The 27,060-nt window shown below is 39.0% G+C and overlaps 1 protein-coding gene across 1 annotated transcript in view; it reads right to left on the bottom strand.

Moving 5' to 3' along the window:
• The window catches only part of wu:fc21g02, a 53,400-nt gene that overhangs the window by 21,416 nt on the left and 4,924 nt on the right, over nt 1–27,060 (bottom strand). The window contains exons 2-9 of the mRNA XM_059334896.1: nt 19,305–19,447; nt 12,573–12,618; nt 7,441–7,585; nt 7,294–7,351; nt 6,391–6,472; nt 3,784–3,899; nt 536–704; nt 112–236 (exon numbers count right to left, since the gene is read on the bottom strand). Coding sequence (XP_059190879.1) covers nt 112–236; nt 536–704; nt 3,784–3,899; nt 6,391–6,472; nt 7,294–7,351; nt 7,441–7,585; nt 12,573–12,618 — 741 coding nt within the window. The 5' untranslated portion in view covers nt 19,305–19,447. The remainder of the gene's footprint in view (nt 1–111; nt 237–535; nt 705–3,783; nt 3,900–6,390; nt 6,473–7,293; nt 7,352–7,440; nt 7,586–12,572; nt 12,619–19,304; nt 19,448–27,060) is intronic.

Here is a 27,060-nt window from a genome sequence, read left to right as displayed (position 1 = left end):
ACACTTGGAACATAAGTATAACATTATCTGTAAGAAAAGTTTACAGTAAAAAATAATAATTTTGCAACACATTCTTTGAAAACCTGTTAAAGACAAAATGCTTAATGCTACCTGTAGTGTTGAAGCTGTGGTGGCTTTCTTCTTGAAGATCTTCTTTCGACAGCAGCAGCAAATTCCAGCTGGGATGCCCAGCAGGAGGAGCAGAGCCAAGAGAGGGTTTCCGCCTTCATGATGGTCTGCAGTGGATTAAAAGGGGGAGGAGGATGTTGGTTAGCCTAAGCCCCTTTTTGACAGCAGAAACGGTCCCTGGGGCCTGTAAAGTGATGTATTCACAGAACCCAGCATGCACAAGATGGTAGGCTTTTAAGGCTTTCTTATGGGGACAGACCATAAGATTTACAAGCACCAGATCAAAAATACTCACAAAGTAATCCAGTCATTCATTTAAGGAACTACTGCTTCGAGCCCATTACAAAAGTTTAGCAGCTGAAACGGCTGCTGAAAGCTTGATGAAAGTCGTAACATGGGGACCAACCTGTTATTTCCATCCTGCTAATAGACACCACCCGGTTCTTGCGGTCTTTCAGGGTGTAATGTCCCTCATCACTGTAGTTCACATTTCTGATCTCGATATTCATGGAATGGGTCTGAACCCGATCCCAATAATCTGGAAGGTCCTGGGACACCCGAGCACCATCTTGTACCTGAGGGACACAAACAAAATAACAAATAACCAGCTTAATTTCCATCTAAATCACATGGAATTTCTTACTAGCTTTAAAAACATTTAAAGAAATTGATATGACAGTTTGCGTTTAACCCTCTGGAGTCTCCAAAAGCTCCCAATCATGACTTTTTCATGACATCCAGACTAGAAAACAAAGCAGCGTGGAGCCCTACTGTAAATTTACCTCTAAAGTTCTGGCTGTAAACTCCATGAGGCCAGTTTCACTTTGATGATCAAATATATTTTGTATAAAATGATAGAACTGGATGTAACCCTCTTATATGTTATATTTGCAACCTTTGTTCACATTTCTTTATTTATTTTATTTATTAGTTTATTTAAAAGGGGACAGTGCAATTTCATAAAACACATCATTAAACATGGTTAAAAAAGCCAGAGTTAGCCAGAAGGCTAGTTTTCATCTGTAGTCCCCTGGCCATGATGTAAAAAAGCAGAGAATTACGAAACAAAAAACAAACAAACAAACAAGAAAAAAAAAAGTACAATATACAAAATACAAAACGAATACATAACACTAACGATACAATTAAGAAAAAACACAACATCAGATACAACATCACAACATAACATTTTATCATAACATCAAAACAACACAACAGGCTTATCTTTTAGGGTTGGCAGCTGTAGGTGTTGATAAGCCACAATTTCAACTTTTTTGTGAAGGCCTTGTATGTTGTAAGCAGTTTAACCTCCTTCCTGGCCTCGAACAGAAAGCATTTTTGGCAAAATACCTATCATTGATCCGACTTCTCTTTGAGCGTCCTGAGTTCTTCCTGAACATCTACATACGTTTTTTTTTTAAAGAAAAATGAAAAAAATAGCTTTGTTAGAGCGATCTAATAAAAATGTTACATCTCCCTTTTTCTGAAATCTTCCTGTGTTTTTAATATGGGAGCCAATGAGGCTGTTGGTGCGTGTTGGTGGCACATCTGTGCGTCCTACGCCCAAACTATAACTCTGACAGCTTTACCAGAGGATTGTGAGGGAGAAGACTAATTTTCCTACGTTTCTATGTATAAATTATTTCTGTAGAGTGGAATTTGCGGCCTGGAGCGCAGTTTTCAAATTTATTTTTTGACAATTTTTTCTCTCCCTCTACACTCTGGCGATGATGTCACACACTGTGACACGAACATTCCGTGCAATACACACCCATTATAATCTCAGAATTTCTCCAAAAAAGACCATGGTCATTGAACAGGGATTGATAAAAAACTATATGACCTATCGAAACGTGGATTAATACACCAATACACAAGACTTGTGTCTTACGTTGCGAAAAATTCGTATTCTGTAGAGAAAAGTAATAACACACCGATCCCGATCAAACCGCACATTTTGATATATAATTAGGGCCTCGGGGGAATCGCACCGAGCACTGGTCCCATACAGCAATAGCTGTAGGGACCAGTGCTCGGTGCGATTGCCCCGTGGCAATAGTCCTACAACTTGAAGAGTTGCAGGACAAACTAGAAAATTTCCTCTGGGGAAATTCTGAAAGGGCCACGGGGGCTACTGCCGGTGTGTGTACACTATGATGAGATTCTTCAGAGATTTCAAACTATGCCCTTTAACCTCAAAGTGTGTGTGTGTGTGTGTGTGTGTGTGTGTGTGTGTGTGCTCGGGGCTTTACTGCTATACTGTGGATTTCTTCTTCTTCCTCTTCCGGACGCAATTTCGTCCCGCTACTAGTCCTACAACTTGAAGAGTTGCAGGACAAATTATATATCAAAACGTGTGGTTTGATTGGGATCGGTGTGCTATCACTTTTCTTGACAGAATACGAATACAGAAACTGCCCAAAATTTTGCATTGAAATGAATGGGACGGCTGACAAAAAATGAGCGAAAAAGAACAATAATTGGAGATATTTCAACGTCTACTTCTCAGGCATAATTTCACCTAGAGACTCCATTTAAACTTTAAAGAATTTTTTTAAAGATTTTTTTTTGGCCATTTTTGGGCTTTATTGACAGAGACAGAGTGAAAGGGGAGAGAGAGGGGAAGACATGCGGGAAAGGGCTCCGAGTCGGATTCGAACCCGGGCCGCCCGCTTGTGAGGACAATGCCTCTATGGTACGCGTCTACCAGGTGTGCCACCGGGACGCCCCGTCCATTTAAACTTTAAACAGTAGACACAAGTCTTGTGTATCGGTGTATTAATCCACGTTTCGATAAGTCATATAGTTTTTTATCAATCCCCGTTCAATGACCATGATCATTTTTGGAGAATTTCTAAGATTATAATGGGTGTGTATTGCACGGAATGTTCGTGTCACAGTGTGTGACATCATCGCCAGAGTGTAGAGGGAGAGAAACAATTGTCAAAAAATAAATTTGAAAACTGCGCTCCAGGCCGCAAATTCCACTCTACAGAAATAATTTATACATATAAATGTAGGAAAATTTGTCTTCTCCCTCACAATCCTCTGCTAAAGCTGTCAGAGTTATAGTTTGGGCGTAGGACACATAGATGTGCCACCAACACGCACCAACAGCCTCATTGGCTCCCATATTAAAAACGCAGGAAGATTTCTGAGCTGTCTGAGATTTAACAGTTTTCTTAGATCGCTCTAACAAAGCTATTTTTTCATTTTTTTTTAAAGAAAACATATGTAGACATTCAGGAAGAACTCAGGACGCTCAAAGTGAAGTCGGATCAATGATAATGATCAACTCTTCAAGTTGTAGGACTAGTAGCGGGACGAAATTGCGTCCGGAAGAGGAAGAAGAAAAAGTCCACAGTATAACAGTAGTGCTCGGGGCTTCGCCCCGTGGCCCTAATTAAAGCAACAGAAAACCTCACATAAAAAACCTAGTCGTAAACTTCATAAAGGAAAACGGTTTTGGAACAAAAAAAGGGCCACGGGGCAATCGCACCGAGCACTGGTCCCTACAGCTATTGCTGTATGGGACCAGTGCTCGGTGCGATTGCCCCGTGGCCCTAATAACTACCTAATACCGAGAAATACTAAGAATTGGAAAAACATGTAGTAAAATATCCATCCATCATCCATCTATTCATTCTCTCTCACCAGTGTAACGTTGGCAGCAGCTCCAGAGAAGTAGAGGAAAGAATCTGCCAGGTCGATGCCCTCCAGTGAGATGTAAAGACTCTCTCCTACTATGCACTTCTTAAAGTTGCGTTTGGCTGGAATAGAGGGGAGAAGAAAGAAACAGAGATGGAGAATGAAAGTCCCTTTGTGTGGAGTAATATTTTTGCCTCCATCTTGAACACAAAGTGAGTCATTTTGAGGCGAAAAGACTCCACATAAGTCAAGAGATTATCACATAAACAGTAAATTTATTTTGGGCAAACAAAAACCTTTATTTTGTGCTCATTAAAGTGCATTTGCTTTTATCCGCATAATCAATCAATCATCAATCAGACTTTATTAGTATAGCACTTTTCATACAAGCGAGATGCAACACAAAGCGCTTTACATAAAAAAGAAAGGAGAAAATAATAATAAAAAGATAACAAAACATAGAAACAAACACCCTCTGCCCATCCCCAACCCTCCACCCCTGCCACCTTCATCCCACCCATCCTATTAAAAACAAAGCACAAACTGAGGAACTGAGGAAGCGCCATCTCAACATGGAGCAGTGAGGAAACACTGGAGGCAGGTTAGAAATAAATTAGACAAAGGATAAAGTAAGATAAAAAGATATATATAATAATAATAAAAAAAATAAAAGAGTAAAAAAAGTAAAAGTCAATAATGACAATGGAAAGTATATATATATATATATATATATATATATATATATATATATATATATAAAATAAAATCAATATAATAAAATAAAAAGCTTGATAAAAAAGATAAAACAAATAAATAATTAAGATAACTAGAGCATGATAAAATATATATATATAGACATAGACTAATAAATAGTAGCAAATAAATAAATAAAAGAGGATGTAACACTAAGATGCATGAGCAGAAAAATCTCTAAAAATGGTTCAGGTAAAAGCCAAGTTAAAAAGATAAGTCTTCAGTTTGCTCTTAAAAATCTGAACAGTCTCTGATGGCCTCAGGTCTTCAGGGAGGCTGTTCAAGAAACGTGGACCACAGTGAAAAAACGACGCCTCACCGTGGGTTTTAGTTCTTACTTTTGGTATTATTAAAAGGCCTTAAAACTGGGGGCGCTGTTGCGTTATTCTGCCATTAAAGCTGGGAAAGCGGATATGTTGTTTTGTAGTATTTGTAGTTTTTTCCACCTATTTTCGGTCTCTTGGCCATTGAAATGCATCAGAATACATGTGGGAGTGTCACAATGCAACATGGGACTTTTCCAGAACTTTGAAATCATGGCGGAAGACGAGTATCGCGGAGATCAGATATAACAGCTATAAGCTCTCAAATACTTTTGAATTTCATTTCTATCTGCTACGGAAGGCTGAAAAACCTACTATTTAGTTGGAAGCGTTGACATGTGTTGAATTTCCAGAAAAACTTCAGGTTTTAGGGGGTTATTTTAAAACCCAGAGGTTTTACACGCATTTTTACCAGGCGTTTTAGGCCTAAATGGGATAAGTAGTATTCTAATAGTTAATAAAAACTGCAACCCTGGGTTCGTCACATTTAGCAGCATTCTCTCTGTTCAGATGTACCCATTTTGAAGTGGATCTCGTGGTTCATTCAATTGAAGATGGCCGACTTTTTATGGTCGGTTTTATGGTATGGTAAGTGTTTTTTTTCTACATCTCCACATGTTACATCTGCCTACCAAGTTTCATCTCTCTAACCTCAATCTACTGCCTACCGTTGAATTCAAACGCACCATCTTCACAACAATGCATCATCATCACTTTGAGGCTTTCCTGGCCCATTTTGCAGTTGATATGGCTAGGAGCAGGACAACACAATCCAAAAAATGTTACTTCCTGCCGCCAACCGGGGGCACTATAACAATGTGTCAATATTGATATTTGTTCAGGCCTGTACTCTGATCATACAAGACAAGTTTGGGGCAGATTTGACAATGTATGCTGAAATTAGAGGAACTTTTGTTTCATGGCGAGTACTTGAGATTCGCCGCGCCGCCAGAGCTACGCCTTTTCTTGAAAATGCACAGACTTTTCTTAACAATGCATCATCAACTTGTTGAGGCTTTTATGACCAAATTTGAAGCTGATTTGATTAGCTTAGAGCAATACATCATAGAGTAAAACTATTACTTCCCGTTGCCAACAGAGGGCGCTATGATTATGTGCCAATATTAATATATTGTTGCTTTTAGGACTGGACTTTCATCGTTCTTGAGTAATTTGGGGCGGATTGGACGAAGTTCGCTGACGTTAGAGCACTTTGAGTAGTGAGTAGTAGCAGCAGTAGTCGGCTCGGACCCTAAAAATAACTTGAAGTCTTATCTCTGTGTGTGATGAACAAGATCCATCAAGTCACTTATAATAGCACTGTTAGCTGATACCAACGAAGGAAGGCTAAAAGATAAAAACTGACATTTTTTGCCGATTCCAAACCTGAAGCTGCAAAACAATGGGCTGATGTATGGGGAGGTGATGTATTTTTCTCACATGGTCAGAGAAACGCTATAAAGGGGTGGTAATGGTTAAGAACATAAACTACTAATCTAGTAGCAGACGTGGCTAATACAAAATGTGTTTAACGCACTTATGACGGCCACTTTGACATTGGAAATCTCTTTATTCCAGAAGTCTCTCTGGGTGTATGTCCCCTGGTCCTCATAAGTCACCTGAAAAAAACATAAAGACCAAATCAACACACTTTGGAGATCTAGAATCTCCAGCCACACTATGAGCAGATCTTTTTCTTTGGACAACTGCTGAAAAAGTAACCACTGTTTGGGGTTTCGCCAGAGGTTCAACACTTGAGCCCTATTGTCTTAAGATAAAAAAATAAGCTTTCATTAATTCTGTTCTACAGCAAAATAACAGAGAAAAGTTTAGATTAATACGTTAGTAGGGTAGTAGTAGTAAAAATAATAATAATAATAATATAATAGTAATAATACTATTACTACAACTAATAATAATCATAATATAATAGTAATACTACTACTACTACAACAACAACTAATAATAATGATAATAATAATAATAATAGTAATAATTATACTACTACTACAACTAATAATAATAACAATAATAATAATAATAATATAATAGTAATAATACTACTACTACAACTAATAATAATAATAATAATAATATAATAGTAATAATACTACAACTAATAATAATAATAATATAATAGTAATAATACTACAACTAATAATAATAATAATAATATAATAGTAATAATACTACTACAACTAATAATAATAAAAAGAAGTGTATACAAATAGCATTACAACAAAAGTTAAAAAAAAAAAAAGATTCTAAAAATAGGAACTAAACAAGAACATTAAAGAGAAAGATATGACAAAATGTCACAGCAATTAATTAATTTAGCCATTAAGATTTTAACAGAATAGGAAGACATCAGATTTAGCTATTTAATTTGGACTTGAAACAGATGATTTTGGTGATGTCAGAGAAGGAACGCAGCAGTTACCTTATCAACGTACCAGCGCCTGTCGCTGCCTGTTCCTGACACCCTGCCTCTGCTCGTCCTGCAGACCACACAACAATAGCCACATGGAAATTGGCAACTCACAGCTTCACTCCATGACTATTGATCTACAACCAGAACATTTCTGACCTGTGTCCCTTCCCCCATAATAAAGATGTCCTCCCAGGTTCATCCGCTGGAGTGAACTCTAGCGTCTCTGCACTCTTGGGCAGGTAGATCTTGAGCTGGCCACCATGGTTCAAACGCTCTTGTTGGTCCCGGATAGCATAGGACTCTGAAACAATGGAAGAAGGACAATGAGGCAAAACAACAAATACTAACATAATTCTGATATATACTGAAGTGACCTGCCTCCATCATGTTTGTTGTTGTTGTTCTTGTCGCCGTCGCAATTATATGACGTCAGACGCTCTGACGCCGTTACTACAGCAACCTGTCAGATCAGTCAATGTGGCCCAGTCTGAACAGGGCCATATCCGATTTGGACACTTGCCAAAAACAGTGTGGACAGTCAGCCCTAAAAATTTGAGTAGGAATCTGATTCGAATCAGATTCGCCTGCAGTCTGAACGCGGCCTAAAAGGCCACTCTAAAATGTTCAGTTTTATCACACAGCACAACGTGACAGATGTCGCAAGTTTTGAGGGAGCGCTGATTGGCATGCTGACTGCAGTAATGTCCACCAGAGCTGTTGCCCATGAATTAAATGTAAATTTCTCTACCATAAGCTGTTTCAAAAGGCGTTTCAGAGGATTTGGCAGTACATCCAACCGGCCTCACAACCGCAGACCACGTGTAACCACACCAGCCCAGGACCTCCACATCCAGCAGTGCAAAAACTGAAATCTAAGTAAGATGAAATATCTTAGAACAAGGCCATATATGCTTATTTTTTGTCTGATAAGACAGTTCTTAGAAAGCAGTTTTTATTTTAGACTGTTTCACTTGTTTGATATAAATATTCCACAGCTTTTGCCTTATTTCAAGAATTTGAAGAAAAATATTCTACATACAGATAAAAAATCTTTGTAGCTGTATGAAGAAAAGTACTCTAGTTTTTAGTCTGACTTTGCTGGTTTCAAGAAATGTAATGCTTATGCATATCATTATGTCAAGATGATGGCTCTAGCATTTACTTATTTCAAGAATATTTTTCAACATATTGGGAAAATAGGTCACGTTGTGACAGTTTAGGTGCAGGTGAATGTGTGGGGGGGTCAAAGGTGGGGTGCCAACAAGGTCTCTCTCCTGTCATTTAAGATTATTGGTCAGTCGGGTTTTATGTTGTTCAGTTTTACCCTTCTCTTAGAAAAAATACAACCCCACACAATTTATACCTGCAACACTATAACCACACAAAGGTAATACCTCTCAGGGTATTCCTTTTTATAATACCCAGAACCTCAACAAACAATAAAAGCACAAAAGCATCTTTGTTAAAGAAAAATGTATTCACACAACACAAAGTCCAAAAGTCCATCACATTATTCACTCACAGTTAATTTCTTTGTTTTTTTCAGTTCATGTATACAATAATGGGGGGAAAAGAGAGAGGAAAAAACCCTCTGTACCTCTAAATGAAAACCTCCTCAAGAGAAAAAAACTTAAAAAAAAACTTTTTTTCCGGAGAAACACAAAACCACCAAAGAAGAAAAAAAACTCCGTCAGCGAAAAAGAAAAACAATGCGGTACCTTAAATTAATGTCAGTCAGTGTCTGCACTATTTCGGCCAAGGGGGAAACTGCTACGGGAGTTTTCAGGAATCCAGTGGACAATATGCCAGCCACAGAGGAAATCCACTCCGGGAAAACTACAGGTATCCAGGGGACAATAGCTTGACACACTGAAGGTAAAGTTACGTTTCTGCCGTTAGTGGGAAAACGAGACGCATGACGATTAACTATTCCACTGCCTCTATCCTACTAAGCTTGGGAGCTCCGACGCATCCAAACCGCAACCGCCATCCGCCATGACAGAGAGAGAGACGGGGATTTTAGATCTTCCGCCATTTACGCCAGGGCAAATCGGCGCCGCACACATATCTAGTGGGTGGGTAAGAGGGCGCGGACAGGCTGGCTGTCACAAGAATCAAGAAAAATTTGTTAAAATACACTAATTCTGAGGTATTTATGGGTTCAGCGAGATTAGATATGTTTTACTTGTTTTGGAAAGTCTTGACAAGCCAAATTTTCTTGTTCCATTGGCAGATAATTTTGCTATTTTTAAGCAAAATAAACTTAATTTTTGTACTTTTTTTTCTTGTTTTTAAGAGCTGGATCGGCGTATACAACAGCATTCTCAAGTTCCTGCCAGTATCCAGCAACTTCACTCAGCCATTGAAGAGGAGTGAACCAACATTCCACAGGCCACAATCACCAACCTGATCAACTCTATGCTAAGGAGATGTGTTGCACTGTGGGTCACACCAGATTCTGACTGGTTTCCTGTGTTTTATGCTGCAGTCTGCTGGGGAGGCAGCATCAGACACAGAGATGAAGGCGGTTGGACAGACTGGTCTAAAGAGCTGGTTCTGTGGTTGGAGCCAGGTTGGACACACTGGAGGAGGTGGTGGAGAGATGACCTGTCAACATGTTCCAGGCCATCCTGAAATACCCAGATCATCCGCTATACAAAACCTTTATGGACGGCTCCTCTCTCTCTGTTGCAGGACGGAGAGATTCAAAAGATCCTTCTCTCCTACAGACATCAGGCTGTCTCATTCTAACAGAGATTCTACCAGAATAACTGAATTTACCCTCGGGATAAATAAAGTCATTTGTAGGGGTGTGACGATACTCTCAGCTCACGAGACGAGACGCGATATTGGGTTCACAAGAACGAGACGAGACGAGATTTTAAGAAAACTACAATGACAAAATATATGACTGGAGCAACAGACTTTTATTTAACTGAGTTGCACATGCATTTTGTAATGTTTTATTATAACTCTCTACATGCATGATGTAAGCATGAGCTTTTAATAAACTTCTTCTTCCACAAATTGAAACTAAAACTAAAATGTATAAAAGTTAAAATAAGATAAATAAAAAAATAAAATCCCCCAGAGGGATTAATGAGACTCTGGAGGTGACGTATGGTTTTCGACCGTCGCATAATCGCTTAGCGACAGTTTCGACCGTGATCACATACTCGCAACGGATTAAACACGGGAGACTCAACTGTGGCCGCCGTCGCTAACTGCACAACATCAGCAGATGATCATAAACAAAGCAGCATGGCTCATTATCATAAACATAGTGATCGTGAATTAACCGGCATCACTAGGTGCTTGTTGTAAAAAAACCCAGAGATAGCTAAGTGAGTAATACAGCAGCAGCAGCACATACACACTTTGCTGCTACAGAGCTAACTGTTAGCCTATTAGCAGGACTGTGCTGCTTCGATTCGTTCTTACTCTTCTTAAGGAGCTGCTGGACCCTGTGACGTCATTCTGGCTGCTTGCTGCTTCCCCTCCTTCTCCTCCTCTTCTTCTTTTCCTTTAATGCCCCCACAGGTCACAAATAGAAGTTTGGATAACTCACAAATCTTGCGAGACACAATTTCAACGCAACGAGACATATCGTCGAGTTTAATCTCGTCGCACGAGATCTCGTCACACCCCGAGTAATTTTGATTTGATAGAGATTATGTTTAAGATTTTTTTTTGCAATATGATCATTCTTTTGAGTGTCCAATCTACACTCTTTAAGCTCAAATCTGTCTCACACTAAATATATCTCACACTTTATTTCAAGCTGTGTGAGGAAAAAAGACCTCACACTGTCATAACTATGGAACATTAATATCTTTATGAAATTTTATGACTGTTGTGTGTCATTTTGTGATTTATGACTTAATGCAAAGCTGACATTGTTTGAGATGCGTTTGTCATTTCAACTTGGCATTAAGAAGGACATCATAAATGTAAAAATGTAAAAGAGGCAGTGTTTGGTTTGAAAATTCTGGACTGCTGTAAAGACAATGGGGTGCATTTTCTCCCAACAGAGCCCCCACAGAGCTGCCTATACACCAGCACATTTATCAGAGGTACTGGACATAAATCATAAGCTGCCAATTTGTCCAAATTGGATGTAATTCCTGAGAAACCGGCCTATTCTATGTGATAAAAGATAGTGGTTTGCTGTAGAATAAATAAAAACATTTACATGTATTCATTTAACAGCCACTTTTGTCCAAAGTGACGTACTTGAGGTACAATCAAGAATAAGTGACTTAACACTCAGTTCCACACGCCACCAAAAGTGCCACAAGGCTTGCAGGTAAGGCATCATGTAAGTGCATGACTAATGTTTTTTGTTTTTCAGGCACAGCTAAAGAAGAACGTTGTAATACAATGTATTAATAATAAAATAAAATTCTGAGAGATATTTCAAGTCACTCACTCAGTTTACTGGTCAACCAGAAGGGTTCAAAGAAGATAAAGGGTCCACTGAATCATAATGGAAGGGTTGACATTGTGTAAAGAATGCAAATAAGCCTGTTTGGTGGCTACTTTTGTAGAGGTGTAAAACCAGGCAAGTATGTCAAAAATTCACAGAACCCAGTCTATAGTGCTCACATTCCTACCTTCACTGCCTATGTTCATATGCATTAAACCTAGATCACCTTCAAGTAACCTGTCACATCAAATATTCACTAACCCTCTGGAGTCCATGAAACCACCTGCACATTAACTTCTTCATGACGTGAAGGAGTTAATGTGCAGGTGGAAATGAAGCAACATGGAGCCTCGCCATCAGCTTCCCTCTAAAGTTCTGTCTTTAAACTCCATGCCAGATTTTTTTTTTAATGATATTTGGCCAAGTAAAACAGGAGATAATGTCAAATATATTAGTATAAAATATAGAACTAGATATTATCCTCATTTTACCTGTTATGTTATATTTGCATATATTTTCATATTTGCAAAATGTACATCGCTGTGTGTGTGAAATATAATTTTCAAGATCAGATTTTATGTTTTCCTTTGTTTCTTTTGGGTTCAAAATTTTGATCAAGTAAGTCAAAGTTAAAAATTAATTATCAGGACATATAGGTGAGGTTGCGCTGAAAAAACTGATACTAACATGGCATGGTAAACATCTTTTAACAGATTTTTAATGGACACAATAGCCCAAGATTTCAGAGGGTTAAATAAATGCACTTGTTGCTCCTGTCCTGTAGAACACACCCGATGAAAAGAGATTGTAGCACACCATTCAGAGACAACATGTGGAAAAATGTGGAAAAAATGATACTCACCCACACTGAGGGCAGCAGCCAGCACGAACACAACACTCCACATCATCTGCAGAAAAAGACACCAAACATTAAAGCTAATCCTTCAGTAGACTACAAAGGTACCTTATCTGCAGTCTTGGGCAGTAACACATAACACCTTCCCCAGCAATGAGTAGTGGAACGAATTGCGAAAATACAATTTCAGTAATAAAACTAAGCCTGCAAGCAGGACTGAATGGGCCCACGCAGTCCATGCATGTTGGGTCATGCTGCTGTCAGGGTGTGTCCTCACCCACCCCCATCGGCCGATCATATTATATGGGAGTTGTCAGCCAAAAACGGTTTTGTGTTGATAATAGCGCCACCTGCTGGTCATTTTTGGTGTGTGAGTTACAGGGGCGAGTCTATACCACCCCTATGAATTTCATTGCCTTAAGTGCTATGGTCTGGGCACAGTGCCAAATATTAAATTAGACTGCCACCAGAGTGCCACCAAGGGGCCGATCAATAAAACCTTCAAGGGTTATCCTCAGGAGGGCATCGACAATGATTGTACCAAGTTTTGTGGAGATATAAAATACTTCCATTTAAAGAGCGCCACCTAGTGGTCATTGGCCAAAATTTTGCACAGAGCCTCAGGGGCTCATGGGGAAGTAGTGACCTGAGTTTCATGTCATTCAGACACACCAATGTGGAGATATGCAGCACTTCCTGTTTTGAACGAAATCTGCAGGAAGTTATTTAATAACTTGAGTAATTTTTAGGTTATCAAAATTCTCTTAATAACTTTTTGTTACGAGGGTCGATATTGAACTACAACGAACGGGCAGCCAGTGCAGTGAAGCTAAAACAGGTGAAATGTGGTCATACTTTCTTGTGCCAGTTAAAAGACGTGCAGCAGCATTTTGTACCAGTTGAAGGCGGGCAATGGAGGACCCACTAACCCCCATTAGTATGTCTCTGTCCCATGAACCTATCAGAATATAAAGTTTTGTTTAATTGCATGGAGTTTACTTACTATCTTTATTCAAGAGCAGGATTACCTGACCTTGCGTTCAGATTGTTTTACTGCTCACTCTCAAACATCTTGCACTCATAATATGACTGGCCACACTCAGGTATCTCCTTGAGCTCAAAACTGTGTATTTGCACTCAAAACTTGCTGCTTACACACATTTTCTTCACTCTCACTTGAACTCTTCTCCTTGGATTCAAACCGTTTGCATATGTCTCAGACTTGCACTTGCAGCTTGTGCATGACAGTGGGGTCAAGGCATTCCCACAAAAGAGAAAACAGCTCCAGGACAAAGTGAAAGAACTACAAGAGGTCTCCGCAGCTGAAAATAGGAAATAGTGAAATAAAAAAAGGTTCAAACAGGTGCTGTTGGGGTCAGGGTCTCCAGCAACAAAAGTGAGATATACCCGTGGCACTTTGTGCATGTCAAGCCCCCCCTTCATGCCTCTCACCAGCTGTCCTGTCCATTAAAGGCCAAATGCCCCAAAAATAGACTTAAAGTGAGACAATTCCATTTTAACCCTCTGGGGTCTATGATCGTGGCGTCCTGATCAGATCATGTGACGTTTAACAAAAAAAGTAGGTCACATGGAGCGCTGCTATCAACTTCACTCCAAAGTACAGACTTGAAACTTTCTCCCAATTTTCCTAGGTCATGTTAAACCAAAGATATGATTTAATTTGATAGAAATATTTGAGCGTCGGTGTAGCTCTCTGTGTAATTTAACACATAGTTTGTTTTGAAAAGTTGCAGCTAACAAGGAAAAAAAATGCCTATAAATATACATGTTTTTGTTTTGAATATATATATATATATATATATATATATATATATCATGTTTTTATGGGATTTTGTGTATATAGTTTTATTATAGTTAAATTGTACCTTTCATGTATTCATATTTGTATCCTATGTTTACATTTTCAAGTTCCAAAAACAGTTCATTGAGCATATTTTTGGTTTTTATTGAAGTAAATAGTATAATTTTTCAACTCGGATTTCATGATTTTTGGGCTCAATATGTTGATAAAGTAGGTTAAAGTGAGAAAATAATTGTGAGATCATATAGGTGAAGAAAAAATGGATACCAAATATGGGTATAGTAAACATTTTTTATGTGGTTCATGAAGGGCAAAATCAAAAGTTTTCAAAAACGACCAAAATAGGCTCAGAGCCCAGAGGGTTAATTATAGTATTGTAGTGTAGTATTGTGTATAAATCAATATGGTATTATTATATTACAATTATGGAATAAGTATTAGTTCTGGTTGTTATTTTTGGATAAGTTAACCAAAGGAAAAACTGACCATAAAAAATAAAATATCATGACATGGTTCAATGGTGCCAATGGATTCCAGCTCACTTTTATTCCAGCGGAATATTTGAGTTAAGAGTAACTGCATTCTTTATTTAAATCCTTCTTAAGGCCTTGACCGTTTCAAATTATTTGCAAAAAGTTGCATCTTAACTTTAAAAACAAATTTTATATGTCAAATTTTGGACTTATTTACAGATGTACAATTTATGACCTGCGTCTGTGTCCAATTTAAAAAAGGTTCCGTTTTACTGGCCCAGAAAAAAAGGAAGAAAATGACAATGTAATAAAATTGCTAATTTATTAATTGTACAAACATTGTAAAGACTAAAACAAGTAATGCCAAAAATATGAGTTAAGTCAATTAAGTTGGATTTACACAAGACTTTTGGCTACACTCAATTGACGAATATGTTCAGTATAATCTGATGAGGTCAACTAGGGGAGATTGGGAGCAATTGTAACACAATAGAAATTTAGGCCTATAAACCCAGGAGAGTGACATTCATGTGCTGTTGGAAACCACTTGAGTCATGGCCATTTGTAATTTTAGGCATAATCCTGTTTTTTTTTCTTCTAACCTTAGACATGTGGTTTTGTTGCCTAACCTTAATAATTCTTACATATTGCAATGTTATTAATGAGTTTAAAACATAAATCGCCTCTGTCTTTTGTAGGATATAGTACAAACCTGTTCATGATAATATGTTGCTTGTTCACAACAACGAATACTTTTTGCCCATATTGATTATTTCTCCTGTTCCTTGTCTGTTGCTGGGCTCTTGGACACCAAGCAGAACTTTGAAAAGGAGCAACTCAAACATGAAAAGAAGGTTTTGTAGTTGTTTTCCTCACTAAAGCTGTTCCACAAGAAAACTGTTGTTTTCAGGTTTTGCTGATGTGGGCAGTTCCTCGCAGTATGCATTGCATCGAGAGCTAATAGTGTCCATTTGTTTGTCCCGCAGTGAACATTCTTACTCCTTTTTCTCAAACAAATACTGTTTAGAAGGCCAGTAAAACCAAGCTATGTCTCTGAAAACCTCTCCACTTCAGCTCAGATCCTGCTGTTAGTTTCAATAGTAGCATTTCATTGCATTCTTGAAACCTTACCTCACTGTATAAAATGAGCTGCTGTGACCTCTAGGATAATCACAGCCTCATGAAATATATTGACAATAAGGTAGGGGTAGGGGTGTGCCATATCGTATCGTTCACGATTATACTGGTATGTATTTTTTCTGAGTAAAAAGATGAATATCATGATATTTGCATTACTTCTTGCCATCATGGTGTAAGGGTTTCCCATTAAATACCTAGACTTAGGGCTGCACAATTAATTGAATTTTAATCGTTATTACAATTTTGGCCGCCACGATTAAATTAACCTGATCGTCAGCGATATTTCCATTTTAAACTACGGCTCTCCTGCATATCTCATCAAGCACTTTCTACACCTGTAGTCCACCAACCACCAGGGGGCGAATGCATAGTTAAGGTTTCATGTAGCTGCCTAAATAGCTAGCGATCGCTAAAGAAGCAGGATGTGACGTAGTACTCGACGACACAACAACACGCGCCATTTGTAAAAGCCGGCGAAGCAGTGTTGCCAACTTTGTTGCTATATGTAGCGACTTTTCAGACCCCCTTAGCGACTATTTTTCAAAAAAGCGACTGGAGACAAATCCAGTGACTTTTTCTGGTGTTATTGGAGCATTTTGGAGACTCGCACACTAGCACTGCACACACTAAAAACTGTTCCTATTGTTTGTTTAAAAGTAGTGCAATAAAAATACAGACATTTTCCCTAACATGATGAATAATTGTGATTAATAATTGTTAACATGTTAATAATTCTATTAACATGTTAACATGTGCTCTTATTTAAAAGCTGTGTTTGCATGATGTATTTACAGTAAGTAATTCAGAGGATTAGTAATTAATACTAGTGTAGAGTTAAATTTTTTTGAGTAAAACTTTAATTCTTAGCTCGCGGCTACCGAACAGCTCATAAAACAGTGTGTTTGGATCAATTCTGACCGGCCCGTACAGTTCGGTGTGCACTCACTCACACACACACACACACACACACACACAAACACACACACACACACACACACACACAGGCAGGCAGGTGCGTGCGTCGATGCAGCGAGGAAAATTCAGTGCATGTGTAATGCTGGGCTTACACCAAATGATCTCCCCAGTCCCAAATCTAGGAGATTTACTGGAGTCACAGCGCTCCTGTCATCTCCATGGTTAAGTTTAAGGTAGTAATCTGCTCTGTTTCATATCAGTCTTGTCCTCATCTTGGGTTTGATCATATCTAACGTGTTTGATATTATCTCAAGTCTCAGTGACGTAACACAATCACCAACCAATAGATGAGCGGGGGAAAGGTCCCCGGTTCCAGACCGGCCAGTAAAACCACTTCCACAGGAAAAAGGAACATCACAATAATGCCTCAATAAAAATATAGTGATGTCATAGGAGTAACAATAAGGAGACCCAGTTAAAATGTATAAATAAATGTATACATAAATAAATAACAAATAATGGATGATTAATTTATGATTGACTAAATGAAAGTTGATAGAGCTGATAAATATAATTATTCAATTAAACACATTATAATTAAATAGGACATTAATGTATATCATGAATTATTTTTTTAAATGTTCCTTTCCTTTATTCTTCCTTATATCTATTTTTACTGTAAAATAGTAAACTTTTCATGTGATAAAAACAGAAACCCTTTTTCAACTTTGTGAGGGGCATTTTGTGGCGTCTTCTCTTCTTTTTGTTGTTGTTTTTTCCCAAAACAAACCACTGAGTCACACACTAGAGCAGCTTGAGCCAAAAGCTGCTTCTCCTCCAGTTAGTGAGTTTTTACTAAGAGCATGATGGGAAAAAATTGCATTGTAGGAAAAAACTGGTAAAAGAATCTAGTTGTAGTCTTGTAAATAGTGACTCTGAAAGATTGACAGTCTGTCTAAAATCTCAGTGTGAGACTAAAAACCCTAAACACTTGTCTTTAGATGTGAGCAGGTGTGACACGATAGTCTTCCAGGAGTCTTTTCCAAACCTTTTCAAAGTCTTCTGGTGTATAGGAAGCATTAGTGTGTGAATGCACGCATGTCTCGGAGGAGGACAGAGAGGTGGGGAGTTGGGGAATCTAAAAATACACTCGCTAAAACAACATGTGTGTTACTTAAATTGAACAGCCGACTCATTTGAGTGTCAAATTAACTTTAATGAAATTAAAACTATGGTGGCCCTGAAGTGCAAATCACAACGGCAAATCAAAAAACACAACAACAAATCAAGAAAATCAAGAAAAATCTTGTTTGTTGTTGTGTTTTCTGTTTTGTTGTTGTGTTTCTTGATTTGCCGTTGTGTTTTTTGATTTGTTGTTGTGTTTTCTGATTTGCACTTCAGGGCCACCGTACAAAACGTGTCAAAGTTCGAAGAAGAAAACAAACCAAACAGGTTTTTAAGATGTACACAGGCCTATGTTTTGTTTCTATCCTGATGACAGCGCGGTAAGCGACCTGTCAATCAAAGGTAACCACGCCCCAAACCATCCGCCCCTCTGCTATGACCGGGAGGAGGTTGCTGCCTGCTATTTTCGAAAGTACGTGAAAGCCTCACAGGGTCTTCATGAACAGGGGGCATGCGCTGTCCCCTCCCTATGAAGCCTAATGGTATGTCAGATGATTAAATGAATAGAACAAAGGACAGAGCCACTCCTCTGCCTATGTTCACCGCCTTTGGTTGGTGTTCTCTCTCAAATGTCGAGCCTCCAGAAATAGAAAAACAATATGGTGCCTTCAAGACCCCATTATCGTGGTAACCGCTGGAGAGGTGTGGCCGCGTGGCCGCTCCAAGAGAAAAATGGCAGTACGAACCGCGCTATAATTGAGAAAAAACCCTTCATTCGCCTTTAAACGAGCTCAACAGTCTTTGGCAAATACCCCCGAAACTTCCCTACATGTTTTAGAGCTCCTGTTGAATGTAGAAAATAAGACGCAGAGCTCCGAGGACAGACGTCCAGGACGGCGTGTCTCTGCTGTTGCTCAACATGTTACCATTTCCTATTATTTAGTTAGTTTCTGATGCAGTTTAAATTATCTTTTGAATGCCTTAATCACAAAGGCGTGTCAGGTTTTTGTAATACTGGAGTAATTCAGTGTCTCTTAAATAAGTAGCTGTCAATCACTCCAGTCCCAGGTGCAATTATAACATTAAAGTAACTAAACTGAACTCCTGGTATGTAGCGGAATAAACTCCTAGCCTTGTATGAATATGAGTAGGAGCAGTCTGTTATGGTGGAGCTATAGAAACACAGTGTGTCGCTATGGATTTCAGTGCTGCACTATTCCATCACATTTGCATCATGTGACTGTAGCATTTAGTCTCACTTACCTTCCACTGTGAATAATCCCTGTTTATTGAAGTCTTGGTGAAGTTGTGTGTTGCTAGGTTAAAGGAATCTGCTGCAGTAAGTCAGAAGAATTCAGACCAGATGGGGGCTGGCAGAAAAGCGGTCAAGGCGCTGCGTTCAAATACTGTCGGAAAAAGGAAATCATAAAAGTGCAAGACGGACAATCACTTGGGAAAACATAATGTTGAATGTAGCGAGTATACTTACTACTACAATGACAGATACATGGTGTAATAATCCATGCGGCTACTCTGGTTTGAATTCTTCAATCACTTCACAGCACCTTTTAAATTCTACATTGTAAACTGCAGAGACAGAATAACGTGTCACTCGGGAGACCACGCCCAGAGGGGGGAACACTATCCATCCATCCATCCATCCATCCATCCATTTTCCTCCCTGATCCGGGGCCGGGTCGCGGGGGCAGCAGGCTAAGCAGGGCATTCCAGACGAGTAGGGTGTGTCTGCAGACCCGGATGCTGCAGATTTAGACCTGTAGATCTGTACAGAGCCGGCCCAAGCCTCCATGGGGCCCTAAGCAAAATTTGATTTTGGGGCCCTCTACTTCTGCCAATAATATTGTGTATTGTATAAAGTGTTGTTTACATTAATCTATTGTCAGCCTGATATGTCTTTGTACATTTAAGGGGGTGGCCCAGTTAATAACATTAATAATAACAATGCAATAATAATACAAATAATACCAGTGAATGATTGGTGAATGATGTCCAGGGTGCACATTCAGCTACAAGAGAGACCTGGGATTGACTTACACAACATTCCAAATGGTAAAGCATCATCTGTTTTATTATTTTTGACTTTAAACAAACTGTAAGAGCAATGTGCAAAAACAAGTTGTAGTGCAAAGGTGCAACAGCAAATAAAATATCAAATTCAACTTTACAAAAACAGACAAATCAAATATCAAGCAAAAAACTTAAATATTAATAAACAGTTATCTGAAACAAGGTAACAAAATTGGTTTAAAAAATAAATTAAGTTAAATAAGTATGTCTTAAAACTATGTAAATATGTAACTATGTGCAAAAGCTTTATAAAAAGAAATCAAAATAAACCACCTTAATCCACACAATCCACACTGTTCTTCCCCAATACTCCACCCACTCCTTAAAACCTGTGCTTTCTGGCTTTTCTGGAAGCAAAGTCATCTATGACATCACTGTATGAAATCTGGTGGCCAACTTTGTTGTTAATACTAATCACTGCCAGTCCACTCAGTCTTTTTTGTGCCATGGAAGATCTCAAGTAGTTCTTTATTAATTTGAGCTTTGAAAAGCTCCGCTCTGCAGATGCAACAGTCACAGGTAGAGTGCAGGCTATCCGTAGAGCTACCCAAAGATTTGGGTACAACTCACAGATCTCATTTTGAGAGAGATAAGTGAGCAGTGCAAATGGGGTCATCTGTGCTTGAGGTAGTTCTGGAAGGTTCTCCATCTCTGTGGCCAGTGCACTCCCATCTATGTCAGACTCTTCTCCAAAGGTGAGTTTGTCTCTGAGAAGTTTACACTGGTCCTTCCTTGTCTGTGCATCAAGCTGGCCAAAGTTGAAAAGCACTCCAAAAACGCTTCTGACCTCCCCTAGGGACTGAAAGCGGTCCTCCAAAGACTGGATGGTACAGTCTACCACAGCATTAAAAAAGGATACTTCTAACCTTTTCATTGCGTCAGATAGTGGCTCATCAGGCATTTCATAGGCAAAGTGCCTTTTTGTGGTTCGCAACCTCTTCTGTTTCAGCACTGCTTCAGTGTTTATTTTTTCACATATCTCTTTAGCTGAGATCTGTGCATCTTTAAAACCAGTTGCCATATAACTGATTAAATTGTCTTTGTTTTTCTGAATGAGGCCGACTGCAACATCAAGCTGCATGTTGGCTGACTGAAGTAGTTTGCTTGTGGTGTTAATTTGGGACAGAATGTCATACTAAACCACGCAACAAATATGAAATCTGAATGACCCGATTTCTTCTGCAAGCGAGTGAGTCTCAACTTTTACTGTGGGGTCAGTAGTTTTTTCCCTGACTTCTAACAAAGCCTCTCTCACCTTGTATGCTTGGTAGCGTAATGGTTCGATACTATTTACTCGGCTTTCCCATCGTGTATCACTCCAAGACTTGAGTGTGATGTTCACATGCTTCTTCAAGATGGCCCACCTTTGAGGGGAACCTGAGAAGAGTTTGTATGTTTTTTCCACATTTCCAAAAAAGCAAGTGGCATCCATGGACGCTTTTGCAGCATCAGACACCACTAGATTTAGGCTATGCGCTCCACAAAGCACATAAAAAGCGCGTGGATTTTTAAAAAAAAGCCTTGCCTGTACGCCTTTATTTGCCCCTTTCATGTTTGCGCCATTGTCATAAGATTGTCCCCTACAGTCCTCAAAGGGGATGTTCAGCTCTTCAAGCCTCTGAATAATTAGTTCAGACAAGCCTTGACCAGTAGATTCAGGAGCTATAAGAAACCCCAAGAAGTGCTCCTTTATCTCTGGTGTTTTGTCAAGATTTACAGTGCGCAAAACAACAGACATCTGTTCTTGATGACTTACATCTGGGGTGCAGTCCAGTATTATTGCATAGTACTTGGAATCTTTGATTTCAGACACCATTGTGTCCACTATTTTGTCACTTACACAGGTTATCAACTAATTTTGAATAGTTTTACCCAAGTATGTGATATGCTCTGATCCACTGTCAATGCGTCTCACGTGATCTCTAGAGGTGGGGGGAAAAATCGATACAGCATAGTATCGCGATATTTTGCGTGGCGATATAATATCGATTCATGGCCGCCAAGTATCGATACTTTTTTGTCATACTTAATGGAAAAAATGAAGTGAATTCTTTGGTACTTAAAATGAAATCAATTGCTTTTTTGATCCACTAGATGGTGCTGTTGAGTATTATTCTGGTGAGGTCAGTAGAGGTGATGGTCAGCGTGACAGAAGAAGTTGGTACAACAAAGATGGCGGCACCAGAGATAATAAATAAGGAGAGCCCCGTCCGCGTTAATGTCAAGCGTGTGGATTTATTTTGGATTTCTTTTTAACAAGGAAGGGACGAATGAGATAGAAATGACACATGGAGTTTGCAAGGAGTGCCGCATGAAAATAAAATACTCGGGGAATACAAGGGACTTGCGGGCTCATCTAACTCGGCACCATCCTGAGATCGCATTAACTGATGACGCCAAAGCTAACGCTACATCAGCGCTACCGAGAAACCAGCCGACAAAACTGCCTCTCAATTCAGAACGCGCAAAGGAAATAACACAATCCATTGCTTGCTTCATGTGCAAAGACTTGAGGCCATACAACGTTGTGGAAACGATGGTTTTAGCTACATGGTAAAGACACTGGAACCAGGTATGTGACTCCGTCACAACATTATTTCACGGACACAGCCGTATCAAAGCTATACACAGCAGTAAAGCTTGAAGTTGAGGAAAGTTTGGGAACAGCAGATATACTTGCGATAACTTGTGTTGCGTGGACGTCGCGGGCAGTAGATTCATATGTGACTATAACGGCTCACTGTGTGACAGATGACTGGAAGCGTCTGTCTCACGTTCTTTAGACTCGAGCAGAACATGAAAGTCACACCGGAGCAAACGTTGCACTGCATGTTTGATATCAGTTCAGTTCAGTTTGACTGAATACTTTGTTGGTCAGTCTGTGGGTTTGACTCTCATTGTGGAGAAATAAAAAGACTGTCTTATTTGACAAAACAATTATTGATTTAATTTAATTTTGTGGACACAAAATGCAGTTAAATAAGTAATTTTAAACAGTAAAATCGCAATATATTGTATCGCAATACTCACCATATCGCGAAATGCTTAAAATCGCAATAATATCGTATCATGACTCAAGTATCGCGATAAAATCGTATCGTGGGGCCTCTGGTGATTCCCAGCTCTAGTGATCTCTCAACACAGGATCAAATTTAGCCATCAGTTCCACTTCTTTTAGAAAGTTCCCATTGTTGGCCTGATGTAATGTGTTAACAGATCACCTTAGCGCCAGGTTCCTTTCTGCGAGTGACTGGATAATGCTGATTAAACGTGTGAGAACATCTCTCCAGCGATTCTTTTCTGCCTCAAGGAGGCCCATTTCTGTCTCACCAATAGTTTTCCCCTTTGAAAGACGCAAGGCAAATTCTTTCCATTTGACCATGTTGCTGCAATGATCTTCACCATTTTCATGTTGTTTCAGCAGCGCACCTATGTTGACCCAATCCTGTTGTCCCTCGGTTGTCAGTTTTAAGGACTTTTTTGAAAATAATTTGCAGCAAAAGCAATAGACTGCATCTTTGCTTTTTGAATAAGTCTGCCAGCTCCGCTCGACCTTTTCCCCATTTATTAACTGTCTATAAGTGTAATGATAATGGAAACTTCGGCCATCATGTCTTTTCGGGAATGAAAAATTCTCCTTAATGGGCACTGGACCTCTGGTCACCTGCTCAGTCCTTTCTGAATCCGAGAGGAAGGAAGGCCACTCGGCTGGGTCAACTGGCGGAGCTGATGATGATTCATCATGCGAATGGGATGTTGTGGTGGAAGTTGCTGAGGAAGTGACCAAAGAAAGACAATGACTAATCAACAAGGACCTATAAGGACATTAATTACAGTTTTGTACATAATTATTAATCTCGGAATGTTCTGCATTACAATGAGTAATTATTAAGAGTGTTTTGCTGTTAACTTACCAGGTAGATCAGCTGTGGTCACAGATACGGAGGGGACAGTGGGCACAGAGGATGGGGATGCAAGACTGAGCTCTGTAGATGATGGAGATATTAATGACATATTTTGACGAAATGTATATAATTCTTACACTTAGAAACGAAATGTATACTGTATGGTGACAGTCTTAATCTCACCTGATGTATTATCCACAGTTGACCCTGAGGATGTGGATGCTGATTCTGTGCCTCCAAAGTACTTAAACAGTGCACCTGAGGAAGAATCACAGAACTTATGAGTTGTTGTAATAAAGAAGATGTTTATTTTACCCACATAAACAACCATGCTCTGCAACAAACAGTTTGTGCAAACAACATATATCAAGCTATGACTAGTAGCCTGATGCAAAAACTACTTACTACTTACTAGCAAAGACGGTGCTGTTTTAATTCATGTTTGCCATCAAACGTTAGCAAAAACATTGTTTAGAAGCCCAAACAAATAGCAGAAATATATAGAGCCAACCCCGAGAATCAACTCAAAGTTAAGCTCATTATTACTCAAATACAAACACGTTAGCATGAATATTAAGCTATTTAACTGGTCAGTTTAAAAACACATTTCTCTCGTTTTTAACTAGCGAGCTAATTTGCTAATAACGGGCCGGCAGCCGGCTCTACACATCTCTTTGATAAACATTCCCTTACCAAGACATGCAAACATACCTGTATCTTGGCTTTTTGACGGGCAGTGCGTACTGCACGGCAGGAGGCGAGGCAACATTACCGGTGCCGCAGAGCCTTGACATTAAGTAGAGGCAGTAACTAGCCTACATCAGCAGCAGCACTTTGTTGACATAAAATTGTGGTTTCGTATAATAATATATCTTTGCTCATAGAGAAATCATCCCTCATACATACATTTAAAAAAAATAAAAAAAATGTTTAATGTATATTTATTTTTTTGTAATTGCTCTTGGGGGCCCCCTAGCGGCCACGGGGCCCTAAGCAGCCGCTTAGTTCGCTTATGCCTTGGGCCGGCTCTGGATCTGTACCTGCATTTCTAGACCTCTTGTATTTTGCGACAGCGTCCCAAATTTCCGTGGAAGCATTACAAACTGTTGCAACTATTGAACATGGACGACGACGATCCGTGTGTGAGTATTGAATGTGAATCACAGTATCTGTTTAATGTTATCTAAGTATTTTGTTGAGATGAAGTAGACAGCTAAATTTATGTTTTACTATGATATATTTAAAATGATATGACTGTCTTTACCATGAATATTAAGAAATAAAGAACTTAAATAGTTGGATCAAACAACATGTAAATTATATAAATGTAAACAAAAATACATATTTGGGTGTGATTAAACAGAAAGAAAACATAGGTGTAACAAACCTTTATGTCTCAATTAAATTCTCCTTCAAAATAACCAAGACATGATTGAGATCAGGGGCATACAACTATGAGATCTCTTCAGTTGATCCACTTCTCAAGTTTTGCTCAAATGGTTTCCTCAACTCAACCTCCTTTGTCTTAGTGATGTCTTTGTCTCTTTTTAGCTTATTTCTTGCTCCTAAGGGTCCCTTAGACCAGTGGTTCTCAACCATTTTTCAGTGATGTACCTCTTGTGAAATATTTTTTCAGCCAAGTACCCCCTAACCAGGGCAAAGCATTTTTGGTTGAAAAAAAAAAGACTTAAAAACAGAGCGCTGTGCCATCAGTGTCTGATTTATTAAACTTTGGAACTGATAAATACATACAAAATTCAAACATTTGAAGAAAAAAAAATATTTCAAACATTTTAAATGTTAATAATCCATAACTAAATTTATTGCAAATATTTCTCATCCCTCAAATGTAGTGATTCAAACTAATGTAGTAAAAAACAGTGAGCATATAACCATTTAAAACTATAACTGCTACGCTTCAACCACGTCTCCATCTTTGAGTTTTCAAGTGATTGACAGGTGATGCCAGGTGGCATATGACAGGTTGGGTCCAACCATCCTGGTATGGGGGACACTATGGGTTTTTAGGATCATGAAATTGAATAGCCTACTTAATATAATATTCATTTTATGAACTTATACTTATATTTTCCTAAAATATTTACTAAATAGTTATTTAAGGATAAGGATTTTTTGCATTGATGCTACTTTTTAAATGTATATTTTAAAATCTCATGTACCTCCTGGAGTGCCTTCACGTACCCCCAGGGGTATGCGTACCCCATTTGAGAACCTCTTCCTTAGGAGAAGTAATTCAGAAACAAACAATCACAGAATGACATGAATATGAGAAGTTCAAACTGATCTCAGAGAAGAGACTGAGCAACACATGAGCAACTCATCTTTCCTACGGGAACTAGATACATTAGATTTAAGCATGTAAAATGATTATTTTTGCACTCTGTCTATCATAGGGCGTTTTCACACCTGAAAGTCCGAACCAAGGTCCGTGTTCTGTTACATGGTATACATTTGGTCCTGTTGGTTTTGGTTTCACACTGCAAAAGAAATAACGGACTTTACAAGACAATTCCACTGGACACGTCATCTCCCTGTGTACTTCCGCGGCTCATTTTGTTTTGGTTACGCTGCGTTGTTAGGCCGGCCGGCATCTGACCTCAGTGTTACTTCCTTAATGTGTTTACACTAAATGAATCCAGCGAGCCACCTTTTACCTGTGGTAATACTTTTGCTGGTCTTTTGCTACCAGCAGCACCAGCTTAATGACCAATACGTGAGAGTGCTTGGTATTCGCAAGATGAGCCTCCTCATCATGAGAAAACTGTATCGCCAGGAGAGGAGGAGAAAACGGCTCGCAATCCTGACAGTTATGGCAAAGTAAAAAAAAACTTCCTGTCATTGATACAAAAGTCCAAACTATAAAAAAAAGTTGTTTTCACACTGCAAAAGGTTCGGACCTTGGTTCGTTTGGTCCAGACCGAGACCACCTCTTTTGGTCGGACCAAACTTTGGTCCTTTGGTGCGGACCGTGCTCCGCGGCACCTTTCACACCTGGAATTTAGGTT

Source organism: Centropristis striata, chromosome 1, assembly GCF_030273125.1.
Source record: "Centropristis striata isolate RG_2023a ecotype Rhode Island chromosome 1, C.striata_1.0, whole genome shotgun sequence".
Classification (NCBI taxonomy): Eukaryota; Metazoa; Chordata; class Actinopteri; order Perciformes; family Serranidae; genus Centropristis; species Centropristis striata.
Note: the sequence above shows the minus strand (reverse complement) of the source record. Positions and strands in the feature narration are given on the sequence as shown.